Source organism: Marmota marmota, unplaced genomic scaffold, assembly GCF_001458135.2.
Source record: "Marmota marmota marmota unplaced genomic scaffold, marMar, whole genome shotgun sequence".
Lineage (NCBI taxonomy): Eukaryota > Metazoa > Chordata > Mammalia > Rodentia > Sciuridae > Marmota > Marmota marmota.
Genome location: NW_026000019.1, coordinates 21,225,462 through 21,235,736, shown reverse-complemented (window position 1 = coordinate 21,235,736; position 10,275 = coordinate 21,225,462). Strand labels below are relative to the sequence as shown.

Below are 10,275 nucleotides of genomic sequence, written 5' to 3'. Positions count from 1 at the left end.
ATGACATCTTGTTGAACTGATCCCATGCTCATTGCACGGTGACTTACTTTACCTCTTACAGTTTTTGCCTTAAGGTAACTAGTTTTCTACGTGCTTGGAATATCACTTCCATCATTTCACTTATAGTCTGTGTGTCTTTATGGGTAAAGTGGGTTCTTGTAGGCCACGTGTTGTTTGGTTTTAATTTTCAATCAATTCAGCCAGTCCCTATCTTCTAACTGGAGAACTTGGTCCGCTTACATTCAAGGCTATCACTGATGCGTAAGGATTTGTGTCCTTTAAACATCTTTTTTTCCTCTTCCCTCTTGTGATTTGATGGTACACTCTATTAATAATGCTATTTTCTATTTCTCCTTTTTGTCTCCTCTTCTTGTGGGACTTACACTGTCACATGCTTTCACAATAGTATCTATCTTTCTTTCACTTCTTCCATACAGCTGGTCTGGGTTCCTGCATTCCCTCCCTTTTTTTCTTGTCGCAAGACTTATTTCCCTCACTTTCTGAAGCATAGCCTTCTGGACATTCTAACCTTGATTGGCGGTTATTTTCTTTCAAGATTTCTCACATGCCATTCCATTTCTCACTCACTTGTAGGGTTTATACTGAGAAATCTGCTTTAATCTCATTGGTGATACTCTTTTTGGCACTTTTCTCTTGCTGATTTTATAAAACTTTTGTCGTCTTCTATTTTTAAGAGCTTTGGGATGTTGTGGTCAAGATGTATTCTGGCCACATCTGTTTGGGGTCCTGTAAGCCTCCAGTACTTGGACATCCATGTCTTCACCAAGATCAAAAGATTTTCTGCTAGTATTTCATTGAACAGGTTTTACACAAGCCTCACTTTTTTCTCCTTGCTTTAGGTATTCCAGAAATGCAGATGCCTGTCATTGAATGGTGTCCCAAAGAGTTTGAATGATCTCACCATTATTTTTTTTAAATCTGGGATATTAGGACAAATTGTTCTTCAAGTTCAGATATTATTTCTTCTGCTAAAACTAGTCTGTTTTCAGGCTTTTAACTGTATTTTATATTTGATTTATTAAGCTCTTCATTTCTAGGATTTCTGCTTAGTTCTTTTCAAAATCTCTGCTGAATTTCTTATCTGTGTCCTGCACTGTCTTCCTAATTTCATTTAAACTGTTTATCTGTATTCTCTTGGCTCTCAATGAACTTTTTTATACTCGTTCTTTTACATTCTTTTTGTTGTTGTTGTTTTAACTAGTTATACATGACAGTAGAATGCATTTTGATGCATCATAAGTGGAGTATAACTTCTCATTCTCCTGGTTGTACATGATGTAGAATTACACCAGTTGTGTAGATATATATGCACCTAGGGTGATGATGTCCAATTCATTCTACCGTCCTTCCTACCCTCATGCCCCCTTTCCTCCCTTCACTCCCCTCTGTCTAATTCAAAGTACCTCTATTCTTCACTAGCCCCCTCCCTTTATTGTGAATTAGCATCCACATAGGGGAGAAAACATTCAGCCTTTGATTGTTTGGGGTTGGTTTATTTTGCTTAGCATAATATTCTCCAGCTCCATCCATTTACTGGCAAATACCATAATTTCATTCTTCTTTAAGTCTGAGTAATATTCCATTATATATATATACATATATATATATATATATATGTATATATATATATATATATCTCACATTTTCTTTATCCATTCATCTGTTGAAGGGCACCTAGGTTGGTTCCATAGTTTAGCTATTGTGAATTAAGCTGCTATAAACATTGATGTGACTGCGTCACATTTAGGTAGAAACTGAGGAGTGGGAGAACTGGGTCAAATGGTAGTTTCATTACAAGTTTCTAAGGAATCTCCATACTGCTTTCCAAATTGGTTGCACCCATTTGCAGTTCCACCTGCAATGTATAAGTGTACCTTTTTCCCCACATCCTCACCAACATTTATTTTTACTTGTATTCTTAATAATTGCCATTCTGACTAGAGTGAGAAAAAATTTCAGTGTAGTTTTAATTTGCATTTCTCTAATTGTTACAGGTGTTGAACATTTGTTTATATATTTGTTGACCAATTGTATTTCTTCTTCTGTAAAATATCTGTTCAGTTCCTTAGCTCACTTATTGATTGGATTATGTGGGTTTTGGGTGTTAAGTTTTTTGAGTTCTTTAGATATCCTGGAGATTAATGCCCTATCTGAGGTGCAGGTGGTAAAGATTTTCTCCCATTCTATAGGCTCTCTCTTCATGTTCATGATTGTTTCTTTTGTTGTGAAGAAGCTTTTTAGTTTGATTCCATATTATTTATTGCTTCTTGATTTTACTTCTTGCAGTTTAGGAATCTTGTTAAGGAAGTCAGTTCCTAAGCCAACATGGTGGAGATTTGGGCCTATTTTTTCTTCTATTAGGTGCAGGGTCTCTGTTCTAGTACCTAAGTCCTTGATCCACTTTGAGTTGAGTTTCATGCAGGGTGAGAGAGAGATAGGGGTTTAATTTCATTATGCAGCATATGGATTTCCAGTTTTCTCAGCACCCTAATTAGTAGAACATATTTTTATTTTTATTTTTCTCTTAAATAATACTTCTAAGCTAACATGAAATATAAAATTCAAGGGAAAACAGTTCTTTCCTATGATACTCTTATAGTCAGCCATAAGTGTTTTAGCCAGAGGGACCAGGTCAAGAATTAAACCCTATATTCTTGGAGATTTCAGATATTCTGATTCTTTGATAACAGTGGATCCTTCAGGTGTTTTTCAACTCAGTGTACAGCAGGCCTGTGGAGTAACACTGCTCCAGATGAGAGAACATATATATTTGGGGTGGAATAAAGAAAATACTCTTGGTCTAATCTTAACAGATAATGAAGTCTGAAGTCTAAATGAGCATTAACTGATTAGCATAAGCAATGTAGAATTGAGACTGGCAGCAGGCAAAGACTTCAGAAAAGGGGCTTTATTTCTCTGGCCATAATGAATTTTTTAGGATATGATTTTTTTTCATATACCATAAAGTTCTGAAGCAAGGGCCTCTGTGTAAACCACCTCACACACTAGGATGGTGACAATCAAAGAGATGACAATAGCAAGTGCTATTCAGAGTGTGGAGAAATTGTAACTCCTGTACATCACTGGAGGGACTGTAAAATGATGCAGGCCCTTTGGGAAAGGGTTTGGTGTTTCCTCAAAAATGAAACATAGTTACCATATGACCCAATTCCATTTCTAGCAATATGCCCCAAAAATGGATAAAATGAAGCCTACCTAAACACATGCTCCTGCACATTCACAACTATATTAGTCACAGAGCCAGAAAGAGAAGACCACCCAAGGCACATGGGTTGACAAGTGGAGAAGCAAAGTGTGTCATGTGCTTGCAATGGAACGTGACTCCACCAGGACACAGAGGAGGTGCCCGATGCGTGCCACGGCAGGGGGGCCTGGGGACATCACCAGGTGGAAGAAGCCAGACACACACAGTCACCTGTGAGTCTGCTAGTGTGAAATTCCCAGAATAGGCAAAGCCATAGGTGCAAAACTAGGTTAGTAGTTGCCAGGGACAGGAGGAAGAGAGGAATGGGGAGAAACTGCTAATGGGGACAGGTTTCTTTGGGGGGTGATAGAATATTCTGGAGTTAGATGGTGCTGCTGGTTGCTTGATCTTGCAAAATTTAAAAAGGCATATTTCATTTGTACATTTTATTTCAATACATTTTTTTTTCTTTTTTGATACCAGGGATTGATCCCGGAGGCACTCAGCCACTGAGCCACACACCCAGCCCTTTTATGTATTTATTTGTATTTTGAGATAGGATCTTGCTACATTGCTGAGGCTGGCTTTGAACTTGTGATCCTCTTCCTCCTCCTCCTGCCTTGGCTTCTTGAGCCTCTAGGATTATAGGCATGCACCTCTGCACCCAGCTGCAATTAAAGTTTTAAGAAAGAGCCTATACAGAGATAAATATGCACACATTTATTGTCAGACTTTAACTGCTATGTCAAATATAATAAACCTGGCAAAACCTTAAATAAATACACACATTAAAACTGTAAAATACTCTAAGTCATAATTTAAAATACTATTTGAAGCCCAAACACACCACATTTGTATTTCATGCAGTTATTTTTAACGCAGAATATGTAAATATTTACAACATTTGAGCAATTTCAGAGAAAATAATAACTCTTTCCATATGTAATCTGATCACAATAGTCCCCCTTCCCTGAGTCCTTCTGCCCCTTAAGAAACCACTGCTTTCTCATCTTTATCACACCTCCCTGTTTACTGCTGGCTCTGCCCTGCCAACATTCAGGCAGCACTTACTTGAAATGTTCCTCTTCAACATGCTAAGTTAAAAGAAATGTGGGAAAGCTTTGATGTGGGCAGCTTTGGCACTTACTGACCAGGAATGTCTCATTGTCGGTGATACCTGGAAATTCCTTAGGAATTTTAAACTCTCCTTAGAAACCTAACACTCTCTTCCAGGAATACTAATATACAGAATAAAACGACTAAAAATAATCATTAGACTTTTCACTCTGAAAATCCACTTGGTACTTTACATGGTGAATTCCTATGAATTTAAAATCTTACATAATACAAAAGAATTGTATTTACATCAGACATTTGGCAAACCCCTTTGTAGGAGGGCAAAGCACATCAATATGTCTACATTTATTTTTACAAAGAAAGTCACAAAATTGTACCTTCATTTGTTTGTGTTGATGCTTTTTTTATTAGCTACACATGACTTTACAATGATCTTGACAATTCATACATTTTTGATGCTTTTATCAAATCAGAAAATTTGGCCTCATGGAAGTTTCATCATGGAAAGCAATAATTTGTGTAAAACTCTGGTAACAAGAATCAAACCCTGTGTTCAGTTTTCACTCTCCTGAGAGCATCATGTCCCACACAATTGCAGTAAAACCTCAGAACATCATACTGGTTTGCATGTTTGTTTACATAAATCTACAGCAAATGCAAATTTAAATTTGTTAATAAACAAGGAGGTGGCAACCTAGATCAGGAATATTTACCCTATCATAGTCGACAACACCTACCAATGTCAAAAGTCCCTTGTAAACCTTGTTCTAAATTAAGAATTGAGGAGGAGCATACTATATTCAAGGCAAATAGGAAGAATACTACCTCTAAGAACACTTTAAAAGCCCTGAGTCCCACAGGGACATGATCAGGACCATGCTTGGTGATCCTGGCACTGAGTACTAAGTAGGATTTGCACCTCGCACCACCAACAGCCTCCTGTGCAGTTGTCTCTGGGCATTAAAAATCTTGTCGTGTATCCCCCACCCCCAAGTTGGAAGCCAAATATCACTGGACAATTGGTTTCCTGTAAACTGTTGATAATTATTATGTACTCCCCTAAATGCAATACTGTAACTAGCAGTTGCAACACAGTGAGGGACAAGAGAAACAGAGCCAGAAAACATTGTTTCTCCACTGAGATTCAGAGCATCCAACCGAGAGTTAGGAAAGGAATTCTGAGAGTCCAGACTCTTGATTTCTTCAGCTTGCTTTGAAGAAGACCCTCTCCTCTAATAGCCTAGCCAGCAATTTCTTCATCCTGAGAATAGGAACGAGAAGATTGAGTCTTTTTGGTGGAAGACTGCACTTGGCTCTGAACTTAATCCACTGAAGTCATGGTCCCAGCTGTCAAGGCATAGGACAATGGGCCAGGAAGGCCAGGGGGCAGGACACCTCTGCTGTCTTCAGTGGTTCAGTCTAGTTCCCGGGATGCAGTGTTCCTGCAAGCGCAAGCAAACGTGCATGTCACCAGAAAACTTCAGCATAATGCATACTGTAAGTGACAACAAAATGCACATCCCAGCACAGGCTACTGTGCATTCTGCCTGGGGCCACCCAAATAGCAACATCAAGTGCTGTTCAGTTAGAACAGGGAAACTATTCTTTACGGCACAGTAATGGTGGCTACAGGTGATTACATATCTGTTAAACCCTGCAGAAAGCACAACACAGTGAACACTAAAGTAACCTGGGGACTTTAACTAATAGTAATGCATCTATACTGATCCATCAGTTGCATCAAATGAATCATGCTAGTTCAAGATGCTGGTAACTCTAAGATTTTTCAATTTTTCCATTAATCTAAAGTTGTACAAAAATCATATAATATTTTTTTAAGTATTTCAAGGGACTTTACTTGACCCTTCCAAATCCTCACAAAGCAGAGCAGATGTTTAAGAACACAGATTCTAGAACCACACTGCCTGTGCTTGAATCCTGCCACACCACTTAGGAGCTTTGAGACTTCAGGCAAGTCACTTCGTTTCTCTCTGCCTCCTCTGCTCCATCTAAGTCAGGAGAAATAGAATAATCATCCTATCTCATGGAGTTCCTAGCTTAGAACAGTTCCTAGGGCACAGTAAGTGCCACATAAGGGTCAGTTGTCACCATCATTATTATCTTTCATAAAGGAAATGGCTCAAGAAAGCCAGATTTCTGTTTCTTCCCTCTCCTGCAAAGAAACAAAACACCTTTCCAGTAAGTGCCATGGAGATGGAGATGGAGATGTCCTGAGGACAATGCAGGCTGGAAGGGGCCCAAGGATGAGCCAAACGCCTAGGGAGATGCTCCCTCATGACATGCCACTTGCAAGTCTTACCAGACTCCTTCGAGCTTAGATGGAGTCCAGAGGCACCTGGCGGTTTCCATGGGATTCAAGGCTTTGGCAGCTGCTGTGGGACAGGTGAGAACAGTAATAAGCCACTGTTTCCACATGAAGAGAGGAAACTGTTCAGAAGGTTCACAGAATGCTTTGTACAAGAATGCAGCTTACCTGGCAGGGACAAATTTCCTTGCTGCAAAAGAAAGAAAACCATTCCTTTAGACCAAATGGCCTTTAAGGACATTGCCAATCCAGACACAATATAACCTGGTGACTAAGGCAAATGCAAAGTGCACAACAATAAAAGGGCAAGCCCAAGTCAGGAATTGTTTTTTACATAGACTCTTATTTCTTAAATGTCTGAAGTAGTTTTAACATTTTCCTGCGAGTGAGATGGTACATGGCTGCGGTCGCAGCAACTCAGGAGGCTGAGGCAGGAGGATTGCAAGTTCAAAGCCAGCCTCAGCAATTTAGCAAGGCCCTGTCTTAGAATAAAACATACAAAGGGCTGGGGATGTGATTAAGATCATATGGTTAAGATCCCCTGGGTTCAATAACCGGGATTTAAAAAATAAATAAATAACGTGTTTTTCGATACTCTTTAAGCCAAACAAACCATGAGTATGAATAGATGTGTTCACATATTCCTTAGGCAATATTCCAAAATAAGACTGTATTCCAAATAGTTTTTTAAGGAAACATTTATCCAACTTCCCAGGAGCACAAATCATGTCAGTCCCATTGCACAACTCCAGAGACAACACAGAATTCAAAGCAAGTAGCACCTCCTGGAGTTGAGCAAGGTTAACACAGCTAACATTTATATTTCCTAAAATATTTCAAATTTCATGTTGCTTTATGAACTCTTCCTAAGACTTTTGCTTAATTATAAAGCAGTATATTAGTGTTTGTGCAATTACTAGATTCTAGTAACTGTCTAAATTTATAAGAGAAACCATAACTCATCAATGAGAAAACATATTTGGAGCACATTCATAAGCTCCCGCACCTTTCTTCCGAAAGTATTTCAGAAGCCAGAGGAGGACTGACGTCAGTGCCGCGAGGGAGGTTCCTGCAGCAGAAAGTCCAGCTGCCAAGGGAGTGCTGGACTCGGGGGGAGCTGCGGCAACAGAGGGGAGGATGGGCATGAGGAGCTGGCTGGAAAGTCTTTCTGTCCGTCCACTTCTCCTTTTCTATCACCTCGTTCCCAGGAGCAGAAGCCCCATCTGGTTCAAGTCATGAGGCAGAGGTGGCTAACCTGCCCTTTAGACCTGTCCAGCTCCCCTTGGCTGCCCCAGCTCTGCCAGGCAGAACTCTACCCTGCCAGCTCTTTCAACTCCCCAGTGGTGGAGTGTGCTGCTTTGACAAATCCAGCCAATGGAACCATGGATTGTGGCCTGGGCCCTGGACGCTCCCCCTGGAACACCACATGTACATTTGGCTGTAAGGAAGGATTCGAACGAGTGGGAGCTCAGAACCTCAAGTGTACCTCCTCTGGGAACTGGGATGACGAGAAGCCGCTGTGTAAAGGTAGAGTGTCCACGTTGGGCGAAGTAAGCATTCTCTTTCTCAACCTACACTTGAAGTGGGCAAGCCAGCCTTGCTGATATAAATGGGAACATGTGTTTCAGCTGTGACATGCGAAGCCATCCACCGGCCTCAGCATGGCTCTGTGCACTGTAGCTACTCCACTGCTGGAGAGCTCACCTTCAAGTCCTCCTGCAAATTCAGCTGCAAAGGGGGCTTCAGGCTGCTGGGACCAGCCCAGGTTGAATGCACAGCACAAGGGCAGTGGACACAGCAAACACCAGTGTGTACAGGTGAGCCAGGGATTCTCTCCTTTCACTTTCCTTTCTAAAAGATCTTCAAGCTTGCGCAGGGGAAATGAAAGCACATGTCCATTTTAACCACAGATGTCAGATTTGATGAGTGACATTCATACCTGAGACTCATGTGAAAGAACCAGGGAAAGTCTGTATACAGTAGCATGAGCAAATGCTTTGCTGGTTTTAAAAAATGCTATGTTAATATACTTTGTAGACAGAGGCATGGAATAGGCAGAATTCTTAGTCTAAAGAAAATCACATTAGAAAATTTAGAAAGCAGAATAAGAACATGACCTGAAGCTGAAACTCTTCTCATTCCTCCTTTCTTCTGCAACTGCTAGTACCTAGCAGTGATGGGGAAGCCCCCTGTGTGGGTCAGGTGGGAGATGGCTTTGCGCACACATGAGCACTGAAACTTAACTCCAGGATATTGGAGACCTGCAGGTTTCTTATCAGGCACCAGCTTCCTCATAGCAAATACAGCATGGAATGGTTTCCAGGGGCAAAGAGCTGCAACCCCAAAGCCAGCTACAAGCTGGCACATATTCCGGGTGCCTTCTTCTCTTCCTTTCTTTTTGGCCATCTGCACGCATCCAGGATCTGTAACTGCCCTCTGGACACATAAAATCTTTCCTTTGACTTAACTTCTTTTGCATGTCAGAAGAACAGTGCTCAATTCCCGGTTAACGGCTGCTGTTTAGTAGATGCCATTATAGGTGAGGGCCTGGAACTCAAAGGAAACAGCCATCTTCCCAGTTGGTCAGGGAATAACGAGGAGTCTCTACTTTTGGGGTGTTGCTTAGTCCTAAATGAACTGGGTTTCAAATACCAAATGGCCTGCAGTCTCTCAGTGGTATTTTCTGACCACCGTTTTGAGCCTCAGCTCTGCAGGGTGGAGCTTTATCCAGCCCAGAGTGAGGCCAGGTGGTTTGTCTTCCTGGTGCTTCTGGAGACTCCAACATAGATCCAGCTGTGGGTTCTCCTGGGAGCCAGGATTTTCTTTGCAGAGGAATCCAAGGGCTCCAGTGTGGCCTCGCAGGGGACTGGGACAGTGAGAGCCCAGATATGAAGAAACATCTTTGTTTCTACTTGGCTTTAAGACAGAAGCTATTGGGGAGCCCGGGGGGGGGGGTGCTGCCTGGAGACCCCTGCAGCCACGCAGCACACAGGGCTCCACAGGGCTCACTCTTGCCTTCCAGCTGTGCAGTGCGATGCTCTCCCTGTGCCCCTGAATGGCTCCGTGAAGTGCTCTCCTTCCCCTACTGGAGAGTTCACCTACAGGTCCTCTTGCACCTTCCACTGTGACGATGGCTTTGACTTACATGGATCAGCTCAACTGGAGTGCACATCTCAGGGGCAGTGGACACACGAGGTCCCCTCCTGCCAAGGTAGGGTGAGTTCAGACTTGAGGGTGCAGGTCACGTGCCTCATAAGATTGTGAGCCTCAGTGGTCTCAGGGGGCTTGATTCTAATTTCCCCCATGCTGAGTTCTATGTAGTGTTTATAAGTTAGGCTTGTCGGTGACTTGGGCCACTTTACAAGTTTGCAGCAGATGTTTCCTAACCCCTCCCCCCATGTGCCTGTCATTTGCAGTGGCACAGTGTTCAAGCCTGGCAGCTCCAGGAAAGGTCAACATGAGCTGCAGTGGGGAGCCTGTGTCTGGCGCTGTGTGTGAGTTTGCATGTCCTGAGGGCTGGATGCTCAACGGCTCTGCAGCTCTGACATGTGGTGCCACAGGACACTGGTCTGGGACGCTGCCTACCTGTGAAGGTAATGCATTGGTTGATGCTGGTTGTCTGGGTGACCAGAGAGAAGCGAGGGAG

The 10,275-nt window shown here is 42.2% G+C and overlaps 1 protein-coding gene across 1 annotated transcript in view; it reads right to left on the bottom strand.

The window, feature by feature from the left end:
- Positions 1-3,925: 3,925 nt before the first annotated feature.
- Positions 3,926-10,275, bottom strand: part of Sele (selectin E) — an 11,330-nt gene continuing 4,980 nt past the window's right edge. The window contains 6 exon segments of the mRNA XM_048810226.1: positions 3,926-5,745; positions 6,624-6,696; positions 6,798-6,819; positions 7,636-7,819; positions 8,334-8,376; positions 8,797-8,962. Coding sequence (XP_048666183.1) covers positions 6,639-6,696; positions 6,798-6,819; positions 7,636-7,819; positions 8,334-8,376; positions 8,797-8,962 — 473 coding nt within the window. The 3' untranslated portion in view covers positions 3,926-5,745; positions 6,624-6,638.